The sequence below is a fragment of the Cetorhinus maximus genome, chromosome 22 (genome assembly GCF_964194155.1).
Source record: "Cetorhinus maximus chromosome 22, sCetMax3.hap1.1, whole genome shotgun sequence".
In the NCBI taxonomy this organism is placed as follows: Eukaryota; Metazoa; Chordata; class Chondrichthyes; order Lamniformes; family Cetorhinidae; genus Cetorhinus; species Cetorhinus maximus.
In genome coordinates, this window is record NC_135900.1 from 50869024 (window position 1) to 50883530 (window position 14507).

Below are 14507 nucleotides of genomic sequence, written 5' to 3' on the forward strand. Positions count from 1 at the left end.
GTGAATGAGCTGGATTCAGAAACTCAATAAATGGTTCAAATTAAAGAAGCATACCTTTAATATTAGGAAATTCTTCACAAAATAAAAGTGATCAACATTTGGAATAAATTGCCCAATGGAATAGAGAAGTCAAATACTCAAATCATTTGCAAGAAGTTGAATTGCATGATGTTGGAGGCTCTGGATAGATGAATCAAGCTGAGATGAATGACCTTCCTCATCCATGGTTATTCTTTTTAATTTCACACAGGGAGAGAGAAGTGAATAGAGCCCAACGAAGACCAACAAATGTCCGACGACAAAGTGAGTTTTGTGTTTATTACTGTCAAGAATGGTCTTTTTTTAACAAGCAAATAGCATGTGAAGGTGGGCTAACAAATCTTTTGACCAACCATTTTCTCGAGAACTTAAGGATTTTTCTATGTATGTTCTTTCCTGGATTCATGTCAATGTGGAGATGTGAGTACAGGCAGGTTCAGTATGGAGCATTATGTTGCTCCAGCTGACACGATGCATCAAAATAGCTGACTGAAAAGTTAATTTGAGGTGGGGGGCGGGGTGTGGTGGGAAGGTAAAGTGACTAATTGAGCAGAATTTAAACTTGAGTTATTAGGAGTCCTTAGAAGTCAAAATATACATGTGTACAAAAATAACAAGAAGGGCAATAATTTGCAGATGACCTCATGGATGTTATTTGTGTAGAAGTAAAGAATGCCTGTACAGGTTTTGGAAAAGAGACAAATGCTAAAAAGAAGAAAATAAACTGGAGGAATTACTACCTAAAAAATGAAATGCTTGCAGCAGGAATAACAGGAAAATAAAACAAAATTGAATTTATAGAACTCCAGGAAGCCAAGTTTTTCCCTTCCACGTTAAGTGCTTTGTGACATTTCACAGCATGTGATGAATGCTGTAGAAATGTAAGGTTTTGTTGAGAGGAATTTTGCTACTTCTGTATAAATGCAGGAGGTTTTGAATGCCCACAAAGTAAGTGGCACACTGGTGGTAACTTTTTTGAGTGCAGCAAGACAGAGTGCTTAACTCTGGGAATTTGGTAAGTGAGGGAATTTGGTGCATTCAGGGATGAGGCACTGTTCTGGTCTTATACGAAAAATGATTGGGCCAGAGATGGAGAGATCTGAGAGCTGAAGCCTGGAGACATTAATTAGGTGAGCAGGTAGTTGACTGGTTGGTAAGTTTTAAGATTTTCTGCTCTCTAAACTGGAGCAGTAGTTTTAATGAGTACTGGGGATGTAAATATTGTATTAAATTTGTAGTGTAACTAGTTAATCTCAATATAGCTAAATATAAATAATCATTGAGTAATATTTCTAAACTTGAAATCTAATTCGTGGAATAAAACATAATAAAGATGGCAGGGCAGGTGATATGTTACCGTTGGAGTGTGTGTGAGCTGGTGGACATCTGTGTGATCTGTGGCAACTACATCTTCAGTACACATCTGCAGCTCTAGGAACTTTGGCTCTGCATTGATGAGCTGGAGTCCAAGCTTTGGATATTGCGATGCATCAGGAGGGGAAAGTTACCTGGACACTTTGTTTCAGGAGGCAGTCATCCCTTGTTAGGGACAGGAGGGTGTGACTGTAAGACAGGTATTGGTATCCAGAAGATGACAATGTAGGAGCCTCAGCTCTTGCAATTGTCCAACAGGTTTGATGTTCTTGCAGCTTATTGGGCGAGAGCAGGGACTGCAGGGAAGATGACCAAACTGACCACAGCACCATAGTGCAGGGGGGCACTAATGAACCAATGACTGTGAGGGGAAGGATCCAGTTGTTGTGGCCCCTGTGGGTACCAACCATGTTTGTAGGACTAAGAAAGAGGTTTTGCTGAGGGAGTCTGAGCAGTTGGGGCTAAATTAACAAGCAGAACCATAAAAGTAATAATTTCTGGATTACTACCTGAGCTACAGGCAAATTGATATAAGCTTAATTAAATCCGAGAGTTGAATTCATGGCTCAAAGATTGGTTTGGGAGAAATGGGTTTCAATTCATGGGGCATTGGCACCAGTACTAGGGAAAGAAGGAGCTGTACCTTTGAGATGGTTTTCACCTGAACCATGCTGAGACCAGTGCCCTGGGGAATTTTATAACTAGGGCTTTAGATAGCTAGAGGGCTTTAAATTAAATAGTTGGTGGCGGAGGAGGGGTGAGGGGAGGGTTCACGTGAGAGGAGATTTGGAAAGTTTAAGAGAAAGGACAAGACAATAATGCAGGGTAGCAATGTGGGGAATGACAACCAGAGCATGACTGGAAGGTGTAGAGTGTAAAAACATGAGTGCACCAGCAAATAGGCCCAGAGCAGGGTAAAATGGTAAGAAGACATAATTAAAGACTCTTTATTTGAATGCACACAGCATTTGTAACAAGATGGATGAATTGAAAGCACAAATAGAAATAAATGAGGATGATCTGATAGATGTTACAGAGACACATTTGCAAAGTGACCTAGCTGGCACTTGAATATTCAAGGGTACCTGACATTTTTAAGGACAGGAAGAAAGGAAAAGGAGGTGGGGTAGCTCTGATAATAAAGGATATGATCAGTTCAGTAGTGAGAAATGATTTTAGTTCTTGAGTATTGTTGAAAATAAAAGACATTTTGTCGAAGTTTTTTGTCTTACATTCATCAGGACAATGTATTCTTGTAAAATGTAAGGGAAAACAACAAATTTAAACTATATGAGAAGAGAGTGCTGATTGGTTGGCAAGTAGACCCTGGCAGAGATGTTGCCATGGAAAATGCACCAGTTTATGGTGACTGACAGTTAACTGCCAAGCATTGTTTGAAATTTAAACCAGGCAGCCTGACTCTGGTCAAGGCATTGCCTTGAGGAATGAACCAATGAATGTCATGGATTTTGCTTAGCTGAAACAGGCCCAATATGTATACATGTTCTTTCTGTCTGCAAAGAACAGGGTCCTGTGTATTAATATATGTAGTTTCCAGTACACGCAAATGCGCCACACTGCAAGCCCGACTGACTGTCTTAAATTGGTTGTCAGCATAATTCTTAGCACGCTGAGGATCATTTAGCAAATGTTGCCCATTTGCAGAATCTCATCTTGGATAATGTGTTTTGAGCTTTGCAAGCACGGGCTGGTTTGGTATGGTGTGTGCCTTGCCTGTTGCAAACAATGGAGGGGATGTGCTGTTTAATACAATCCGCCAGTCTTTGGGATGTGTGGTCTACATATGTAGCATCACACATCACACTGGTCTTCTGCAAGCCTATCTTCACTGGTCAATATATGTGTTGGCATTCTTATGGTTCCATGCGCTATAAGATTGGCTTTACAATCAGCCTTGTAAGTAGGACCATGTAAGCTTGATGCTGAAATAAGGTGCATCAAAGACATCCTGCGGGATAATGGCTACTCTGATCAGATCATTTTGCATTGTATAAAGATCCAGGGTTTTTGTATTGTAATGCAGACATTTCAGTTAATGGCCATCTCAAACTTTAAATTGCACACAGGAGCCAGTGTTACAGTCCTATTGGACAAAGAACTGTGGTGAGACACCTCTGGCTTCGATTAACACACAACTCTATGTGCCTGGAGGAATCTGACTTCTGGTCATGGGCATGATTCTGAGACCATCAAGGTTTGGCGGCAAAAAAATCTTTGAGCTGATGTATGTCATCCATAACCAGTTTAGCCCTGAATCGTTTCAAAATGGCAGATGAGGTCAAGACAACCACTGTCGTAAATTATACAGAACTGCAAATTCCTGAGAGCTCAAACAAGAAAGAGTATTCTGACTGAGACATCAGCTTTGAACTGTCTTCTCTCTTTGTAGAGCAGGTTTGTCCATTTTAATTACAGGTGCCGGAAAACCCTCATTGGTCAGACCAGTCAACCACTGAGATGGTTACCATGACGCCTCCAGTGGTGGAGAGACAAAAGAGCAACCAATATCTGGAAGAGCTACAGTCTTCAGCTTCCATGACTGTTTTTGAGGTCAACATTGCGACCACAGAGCAAAAGCTACAACTCCCAGCCAGCATGACTGTGCCATAGATGATGCTGAAGCTAAGTAGCAGACGTACTTTGTTGACAGCACACCACACGCCAAATGCCAAGGTGAACTGAGCTTAGCCCACATCCTCATAACAGGAATGGCCATCTTCCATGACAGAGAACATCACAACTACCCACACGAGGAAGGAAGAAGAAGGAAAAAATGACATGGAGACAAGCACAACGTTCATCATCCAAAAGAAACGGATGAAACAACAACCACCTATCAGCACAACAGCTGAATTGACAAAGAGCAGTTCAATACCAAGGAGTGGAAAACTAAAAAGATACCCACATGCCAGAACAACCTCCAAATCAACTGAGTTTACCTGCAACAACAGAACCTACCACTCCTTCAAAAGTAGTGTGAACGAGATATGGATGGGTCATAAGGCCTCCAGACTGCCTGAACCTATGAACTCATAGACTTGAAGGGGGGAGATGGAGTAGTAATAAATCATTATAAATACAAGGGTTAAGCTAAAATAACTTGAAATACATTTGATAAAGACTTGGGGGGAGGTGTAGTACAAGGGTCTGGCACAAATAGGGTTATCGTGGGACTGAGAACAGTACCGTCCACACAGTGATGTAAAAGAACACATGACCCGCACCTAGGAGTCAGCCTAGTGTTAGACAGAGCCGTGTGGGCAAGCAAGCACAGAGATAGCTTCCAGCTTGAACCCTTTACTGTATATATGTGCATAGTTCTTGTAGCTAATAAATACAGTTAACCAATTTAAGACTGAAGATCTCATTAAGGCCTATCAAATGATATCCAACAGCCTACAACAGAGGTAATTTATAACCTTCTCACAGTAGCTATAGTGTAGGACAGTATACACCAAGAAATAATGGGGGCTTGTAAGAGAAGTACTGCAATAATTGTGGACGATTTTATTTTTTGTGTAGATTGGATGAGTCAAATTGGCAAAGAAAGCCTGATGGATGAGTTCATAGAGTATATTTGGTACAGTTTCTTTGAATAATACATCCTGGATTCAACCAGGCAGCTGGCAAATTTGGACCTGGTAATGTGTAATAAGACAGGATTAATTAATGACCTCTTAGTAACGGATCCTCAAGATAAGAGGTTGAGAAATGTGGTTATGAAACCAGTGTCTTAAACTTAAAGACAATTACTCAGGTATGAAGACTGAGTTGGCTGCTGTGGACTGGAAAAATAGGTTAAAAGGCAAGGTGGTAGAGAAGTAGTAACAGACATTTAAGGAGATTTTTCCTAACTCTCAACAAATGTATATTTCATTGAGGAAGAAAGACTCGACCAGAAGGATGCAATGTCCATGGCTAACTAAAGTTAAGGACGGTATCAAATTGAAGGAAAAGACATGCAATGCTGAGAAGATTAATTGTAGGAAGAAGATTGGGAAAATTCTAGAAATCAGCCAAGGATGACCTAAGAAAAAAGAGGGAGAAATTGGAGTATGAGAGAAAACTAGCAAGAAATATAAAACAGTCAGTAAAAGCTTCTTCATGTATATGAAAAGAAAGAGTAGCTAAAATGAGTTTTGGTTCCTTAGAGGGTGAGACTGATGTATTAGTAATGGAAACAAGGAAATGGCAGGGACTTTGAACAAATATTTTGTATGTCTTCATAGTAGAAGACACAAAATGCATTCCAAGAACAGCAAGAAATCAAAGGGCAAAAGGAAGGGAGGAACAAAACAATCACGATCACTGGCAAAAAAGTACTGGGAAAACTAATGGAACTAAAAGCTGACAAGTCCCATGGACCTGATGGCCTGCCGCCTAAGATCTTAAAAGAAGTGGCTGCAGTGATAGTGGACGCATTGGTTGTAATCTTCCAAAGTTCTCTGGATTCTGGAAAAGTCCCAGTTGAGTGCAAATGCCCTATTCAAGAAAGGAGGGAGACAGAAAGCAAGAAACTATAGGCCACTTAGTCTAACATCTGTCATTGGGAGAATGCTGGAATCCATTCTTAAGGAAGTAGCGGCTCTGCGTTTAGTAAATCATATTAAAATCAGACAGAGTGAACATGATTTTGTGAAAGGTAAGACATGTTTGACATATTCATTAGAGTTCTTTAAGGATGTAACAAGCAAGGTGGATAAAGGGGTACTAGTAGATGTCCTGTATTTGGATTTCCAAAAGGCATTTGGTGCCACGTAAAAGGATACTCCACAAGATAAAAGTTCCTGGTGTTGGGGGTAATATATGAGCATGGATAGAGGATTGGCTAACAGGAAACAATGTCAGGAAAAATGGGTCAGTTTCAGGTTTGCAAACTGTAACTAGTATGGAGTATCTCGTGGATCATTGCTGGATCCTCAACTATTTACGATCTATATTAAAGACTTGGATGAAGGACCAAACTGTACTTCAGCCAAATTTGTTGTTGATAGAAAGATTGGAAAGCAGATTGTGAGAAGGGTACAAAGAACCTGCAAAGAGATAATAATTGGTTAAGTGAGTGAGCATACATTTGGCAGATGGAGTATAATGTGGGAAAATGTGAACATGTCCTCGGAAGAATAGAAAAGCAGAATGTTATTTAAGTGGAAGGAGACTGCAGAATGCTGCAGTACAAAGGAATTTGGGTGTCCTTGCACATGAATCACAAAATGTTAGCATGCAGGTACAGCGAGTAACTTTGAAGGCAAAGGAAATGTTGCCATTTATTGAAAAGGGTGGAATATAAAATTAGGGAAATCCTGCTATAATTACAGGTGCAGTCTCATCAATGCCCTGTAAAGTTCTGTTTTGGTATCCTTGTTTAAGTAGGTATGTCCTTGCATTGCATGCTGTTCAGAGAAGGTTCACTAGGTTGATTCCTGGGATGAAGGGATTGTCTTGATGAGGAGGTTGAGCAGGTTGGGTCTATACTCATTGGGGTTTAGAAGAATGAGATCTTATTGAAACATGTAAAATTCTGAGGGCAGCTTCACAGAGTAGATGCTGAGAATTCTCGATTCCCCGAAGGAGGGAATTCTAAGGGGCACTGTTTAAAGTTAAGGGATTTCCCATTTAAGACAGCGATGAGGAGGTGTTTTTCTTCTCCCAAAGGGTTGGTAGTCTTTGGAATTCTCTTCACCAGAGAGCAGTGGAGGTTGGCTCATTGAATATATTCAAATCTGAGCTCGACAGATTTTTGATTGAAATGGGAGTCAAGGGTTTTAGGGGCAGGCAGGAAAGTGGAGTTAAGGCCAGAATCAGATCACCCATGATGTTATTGAAAGGCAGAACTGGCTCAATGGGCCAAATGGCCTACTCCTACTACTCTTTTTATGATCTTATGATCCCCAGTATGCAATATTAGCCTTTTCTTTTGTGTGTGGCAAGTTAATCTTTCTAACTGATCTGTCTTGCTAGATGAATAGACCAAGGAGTATAAAGGCAGGACCGTAGTTTATAGAGTGTCTGCTCCCAACATTGGAACTATTAAGCTATGAATTGTAAGGGCAAAACACCTAATGTACTTGTAGAAGAACAGCATTGACAGTAATTCTACCTTATGAATATGTATTGGCTTTATTTCATTTTTTAGAAACAATGAAGAACTTGTTTCCTTTGTACCGGTATGTATTTCTGCATTTCTCTCTCTCCACAGAGGCTGCCTGATCTGTTGAGTATCTCCAGCGTTTCTGTTTTTCTTTCAGATTTCTAGCAGCTGCAGTATTTAGCTTTCGTAAGACTGATGGTGGGCCGTCTTGGCATTGATTTGTGAACAAGAACATGTTTCTGTTTTTTAGGTGCACATGGATTTAGTTAATCCTTCTCGAAACCTTGAACAGAAGTCCAGGTAAATACCGGAAATAAATATGATCGATGGTGTAAGGACTGATGTGACTGATCCAAGAGTGGAGATTTTTAAAATTAATACGATTAGATGAATGCATGGCATTACTAAAGTTTAAAAGATAAAAAAAAAACCAAGGATATAATGATTGGACGGTGCCAAATTTAGATTTTCGAGTTGCATTGTTTCAGGTGCTGGAAATAATAAGGTGAATTAGGAAACTGCTAAATAAGCCTAAATTTTGTTATGGACTGGAGGGGAATTAATTTAAACAGCCCTGATTTCTCCTCTCACTACCCATTCATAAACAGAAAGGTACTTTGATTTCTGATTTTCCCCCCTTTATAAGTGGTGGAGTGTTTTCCTCAACCCTTCAGTTTGGAGTGATCCAATCCTCTATTAATAACTGCTCAGTAAACTCGAGATAAGTTAAAATAATAGGATTGGTTTATGTTACACACACGCAATGCAGGAGAGGGGTTTTGCAACGCCTGCCTCTTTTTGCACTCATACAATAAAACAGGGATAAGAGAAAGAAAGGGGATAGGGCAAGACCACGATTAAAAATAAAAGTAATGGTTTCATGTGAGTTCAGAGTCCAGAATCGAAAGTCCAGTTGCGCATTCCTTCAGAGGTTAGCAGGTTGAAACTATGGCAGTTGATCTGACTTTCCAGAAGCGAGAACTTCCATGATGGGAGAAGACATGTAGAGATGAATTAGTCTTCAATGTACAGATACAGAAGTTCCAATGTTCCAGTTGTTCACAGTGGAGATGGGGGCTAGGCATTTCACCTGGACGGAGTTCTTTGTGCTTCTATTGAATTACTTGGATACAGTGTCCAAGAGATGTGGGAGATTTAGTGATTTTTCTATCAGTTGACCATTTGACAAAATTTCCCTTGTTTATTATTATGGGCATGAAGTGGAAATTTGAAATCTTGATGCATAAGTTTTGGCTCATTAAGGTAGATTTACAATTTTCTTTAAATATGCCACATTGCCATTGAAGCAAGCAAAATAAGTTTTGTGTACACCCAAAACTAATTATTGGAAATGACCGTGAGGTGATGTCAACAGACTTTCAAGAATTTTTGTCAAATTACTGAGAGAGTTTGGAGCCTAGAGCCTGCATTTTATTCCTGCCTTTTAGTGTGAGGGAATGGAATAATGCGGATGTGAATATACTTTGTATATGGATAATTTACATGCTTCCTCCCACCCCTGCTGATATTTGATATGCACTGCCCATAATTTTTCAGACTATTCACTTCAAATTATAAAAATTTATGTGCAGTACATAAGATTTGTGATTAATGAGGCTGCTTATCGGTGTCATGGCTTTGGAAAATTTTTCCTAATCTCCAGCAGCAAATCAGAGAAATTGTTAAAATTATCTTGTGTGCTGATTTACTCTAAGCTTTTACATAAGATGCCCCTAAGTAGATAGTTTGGTTTGAATGCTCATGGGGAGGAGAGCACAATCTTCCACACCTTTGTTATTTCTACAATTAGGTGCAGGGTTATTGGAAATCAATTTAAAGCAATGGCATTGATTGTGTTAAGTAGCTTACAAACCTATTTCTTGCCATTTTGAGGTTGCCAGTTAAAATGTACAGGTCAGATGAGATCCAATCATTTAAATTAAGCACGATAGATAACATAGAAATTTAGTGCTAAAAATATGAATTATCAGCCATGGCTCATGCGGTAGCGCTCACAACCCTGAGTCATCCAACACACTCTTGGTCAGCTTCCCATTTTTAACCTTCTGTAAACTTCAGACCATTTCAAACCCCTGCCGCTCATGTCCTAACTCGCACTAAGTCCAGTTCATCCATGACCCATGTGCTTGCTGACCTACATTAATTTCTGCTAAGGCAATGCCTAGATTTTAAAATTCTCATCCCTTTTTCAAATTCCTCCATGGCCTCACCCCACCTCATCTCTGTAACTTCCTCTAGTCCTGCAAGCCTTCCATTCTTGCCTCTTGAGCATCTTAAATTTTAATCACTCCACTATTGGCAGCTTTGCCTTCAGCTGGTCAGGCCCTAAGCTCTGAAATATCTTCCCTAAATTTCTCTGTCACTCTATCTCTCCTTCCTCCTTTAAGATTCTCCTTAAAACCTTTCTCTTTGACCAAGCTTTTGATCACCTGCCCGAATATGTATCTCCTTGGTGGCTTGGTGTCAAGTTTTCTTTGATAATGATCCGGTGAAGCATTAGGATGTTTTACTACTTTAAAGTTGCTAGTTGTGGGTTCAAAACCCATTACAGAGACTTGAGCACATAATCATGGCTGGCACTTCAGTGCAGTACAGGGGGAGTGCTGTAATGTCGGAGGTGCTGTCTTTCAGATGAGATGTTAGACTGAGGCTCCAACCATTCCTTTCAGATGAACACAGATGATCCCATGGCACTATTTTCAGGGGAGTTCCCCCCTAGTGTCTTGACCAGGTATATCTTTCAACCAATATTCCTAAAACAGGTGATTTACTTGTCACATTTCTGCTTGTGGAACCTTCTTTTGTTCGAATAGGCATTCCCTATGTTACAACAGCTCAAAAGCACTTAATTGGCTGTAAAGTGTTTTGGGATGCCCTGAGATCTTGAGAAAACACTGCATATTTCAAGTGATTTTGAAGTAAGAGGACTAAGGATCGATGAACTAACTTGAGTTGAATGCCTTTCTCATCCATAATTATCTTGTGATTTTGATGATAAAGATCTTAAGTTTAATATTGTGGGGGACAGGGAGCTAATATAGGCCATCATTGACAGGAGTGATGGGACAGCAAACAGTGCTGGAATGCCCTTGGATGGTTGAATTTGGACAAGGTTGAACCGACAGGTGGCAAAGCTTAGATAAAAATTCCTGCAACAAAGGGGTAGTGGCAGAGGCAGGTAAAACTCTAGAGATGGAAAAATGTGGCTTTGGTAATGGAGTTTGAACCTCAGTTTTGGTCAGCCTGAGCAGGTGTCTCAAGAAGGGGTCAGAGTTGATGTCAAGAGAATCGTGTTTATAGCAAGGGCTGAAAATTATGACTTTGCCAGATGGCAGGGCAGGGACACAAATCAGTGGCAAAGGAACAGAGTTTATATGGGAGCTGAAAGTGGTGGCTTAAGGTTTTGCAAAGTCAGATCGACAATTGGGCATGAAATAAGTAAGCATTGCCTGAAGGACATGTGCTCAACAAGTTAGTCACATTTTCTGCTTGAGATACAGGCACCCGACAAAAACACTTTGTATTTTTTCTCCTGTTATATAAAACTCAACCACTCATGTTTTGTCATTCAGTCTCAAATCATCCTTACTAGCTTCCATGAGCTCATTGTCCTTTAAGGTATCCAATTGAATATCCTCAACCTGGTCCATAAACTTCTTCATTGCCATGTTCCAATCAATCCTTGTAAATTCCTACATTTCTATCACCCCTCCCAAATGCTTTGCTCCCCTGATTGTGATTTTTTGTTAATTCCTTTTTCCTGTTTGCCCCACCATTTGTAGTCTCTTACTTCTCGACCTCTTTTACAAAAATGTTTTCAAAACCCAACATTTTATCGATCGTTCGCTAAAAAATGAAATCCTGCTGAATATGTTAGAAACATATTAATTTCCTTATTTCTCTGCTCCTGGCTGAGTAATACTTCCAGTCATTATTAATGAAGCATATTTGGATGCTTTCAATGTCTAAGCTACTGCATAATTGTTGCCATGAACACAGCATCTGGATTTATAAAAGTAAAATTGACACTGTGGAATGTGTGTTTTTTCTTGACTTTCAAATTATTACATTGAAGTAGCTTTAAGATATGTCAAGCGTGGTCAAATGACCAGCATTTTTTTGCACCGTGACCCTTATAAACCTTAAACGTTAGTTGCTTCAATTTTCTCAAACAAAATCCAAGTTTCAAGATAATGGTAACACATAAATAAGACCTCCATTTGAAGTGCCTACTGTTAAACATCTAGAAATGAGGATTAATACACCAACATAACATAATTTAATTATGTTCCTCTAATTTAAGGTGACCTTCAGTGTCAAATTAGTAAATATTTAAGCTCTTCAACAAGAAGAAAAAATGAATCCCTGTCGAAAATTAAACTGGATCAATACCAAAGCTATTGATTTCAAAATGTATCGTCTAGACTGGGGTTTCCATCAAGTCTCAAACAAAATTGGAGGCTTATCGATAGATAAACTGGGCAGAATAATGCACAAGAGGTTTCCATTTATAATTTATGCTAACAAAAAACTGAAGCAACAGTCAGATTGTGGTTGTTATTTTCAGCTGATAAAATTTTTAAAGTAATAATGGACCAAATTGTTACAGCACAGCCGATGGTAAATGCTGAGTTGTTCAAATCCCAGAGAGAAATGTGAAACAACTGCCACATCTTGTTTTTCAATTTGCATAAATTTCGAGATGCGTGCCTTGAATTCAGTAGTAGCAAGACCACCAAGTCTTAAGTTTCTACAAAACTAGATGAAACATTTATTAATGAGAGATGATTTTTAAGCACATACGCATGTCTACAAATTACTACTATAATCATTTCTAAATCCCTTACTTAATGTGACTCCCAGTTGCACCATCGTTAAGGCAACAGTAAGGCACATAGATTTTAAAAGACCCAGGCAAAGAAACATGATACCCTGACAATCCAATTCAAAGTGAGTCATCTTAACTTCAGTACTTTGTAGACAGCAGCTTAAGGTGTAGATGTTGAAGACTTTTCACACTTGTTAAATTCTAAAATGCCTAACCCTTACACATAGCCTTCGCTCCTGTATACATATTTTCCCCTTTGAATGCAAATTCCCATTGTTTCGCTATGTCTTTGGACTTTACCTTCCTGATAATAACAATCTCTCAAAGTACTAAGTTTTACCAGTAATCTTTGGAAGAAATAAACACATTGTGTCTGAACTTCACTTGGTTAAGTGACACATTTCACACCTTCTTTTGAAATCAATCTAGCCTGGTTTATTTAAAAATGCAAATGTCCTTTTACACCTTACATTTTAAACTTCCCCCATGTTCACATCAAAGCCTTCAGGCCAGTTGCCTTTATTCCAATTTAGTCACACACACACCACTATTTTACAATAAATTAAATATAATACATTATTTTATTTCCTGACATAAGTAGTTTTATGCAGTGGGTGACAGAATATTTATTTCTGTATATTGAGCTTCAGAGAATGAGGAACACAATGGAAATTGTTTCGAGTTTAACTTTCTTTGTTGCCTACACTCTGAAGGAAATTCCTGAAAAGTCTGACCCGAAAGGAGCCTTGTGAGTTGCTGTTGGTGATTGGAACAGGAGTGAGTGCTGCTGTTGCTCCACATGTACCTGCGCTGTGCTCATGGCGAAGTTGTATCGAAGCGGTAATCAATGCAGCTGAAGATCTGGAGGTGCTTCATCCTTCTGATATTATGGAGTTCCGTCATAAAGTAACAGAAGATCGTGACCTTCTTGTGCTTGCCCATGATCTAATCCGGAAAATGTCACCGGTAAAACTCAATATTGTTTTGAGCTACAAAGTAAAATGTTCCCATGTTTCAGACAAATGCCTGCAAGCTTAGATGTACAACTGATATTTACATATTTGGTGTTTGAGCAAAAGAATAAACCAAAGAGTTGCAATTTGCAGGTGCTTCAAACATTTCGAAAAACAGGTCAGTTTTTTTTTTGGATTTCAGAACTTTTTGAAACTATTTGAGAACAGCTAACCCAAAATTACTAGATGAATTTAAATTTCATTTTGTGTGAATTATGTGTTGATCAAGGGCTGTTGGGGAGCAAAATAGTTCAGATGGTTTTGATATCCTGTGTCAGGATTATACATTTTGGTGTAGTACAGCTTCACATTGTGAGCTTTTGTCATAAAATTAGAACCGCACCTCTTAGCCACTCCATTCATCATACAGTCTCTTTTTTGATGCTCAGTGCTGGTTACTATTCTAGAAATATCCTGGAATGCAAAAATAAGCCTTGACTTTTCTTCCCCCACAACAGACCCTGTTCTTAAACTATCCTTCCCTGCCACCTCCACCCCCACCTCCAGCAACAAGTGTGAGGTGCTCATAGACTACTTTGTCACTAAGATTGAGACCGTCCATTCAGTTGCTGCTGCAACTTCCTTCCTTTCTCTCAGCCAACCAAGCCAGAATTCCCTTAAGGTCCTCTACAACCCAAGCCCAGAACTGACATTTTTGCAGACCTTCCGATATTTCCTCCTACTTAACCTCACAACCGAACATCAAACTATCATTGGGGTCTGTCAATGATCTCATCTGCTCTGTAGATCTCACTTCCATGATCTCTAGCCTCGTCATTCCATAACTTTGAAGAGCCTGTTTCTACCTCCTTCCCAAGATCCACAAACAAGACTGCTCTGGTAGACCTACCGTTTCAGCCTTTTCCCATTCTACTGAACTGCTTGCTTCCTATCCTGACTTTATCTTTTGTCTCCCCTTGTACAATCTCTTCCCGCCTACATCTGTGACTCTTTCAGTGCTCTCTGTTTAGAACCAGCAGTTGCTGGTCAAAGTACACCCGTGACTCTTCCAACCATGGACGTCCAATCTCTCCATCTCCCACCAGGACAATCTGTGGGCTCTATGCTTCTTCCTTGAATGGAAAGCCAACCTGTCTCCATCCACCACCACCTCCCTTCA

At 39.6% G+C, this 14507-nt stretch overlaps 1 protein-coding gene across 3 annotated transcripts in view; it reads left to right on the plus strand.

Moving 5' to 3' along the window:
* LOC144696691 (protein FAM118A-like) overlaps nucleotides 1–14507 on the plus strand; it is a 75131-nt gene that overhangs the window by 7671 nt on the left and 52953 nt on the right. For all 3 annotated transcript variants that reach the window (XR_013580226.1, XM_078568293.1, XM_078568294.1), the window contains exons 2-4: nucleotides 251–303; nucleotides 7776–7825; nucleotides 13088–13340. Coding sequence is in view for 2 of the 3 variants with exons in the window: in XM_078568293.1 (XP_078424419.1) it covers nucleotides 289–303; nucleotides 7776–7825; nucleotides 13088–13340 (318 nt within the window). In the remaining variant the exon portion in view is untranslated. The remainder of the gene's footprint in view (nucleotides 1–250; nucleotides 304–7775; nucleotides 7826–13087; nucleotides 13341–14507) is intronic.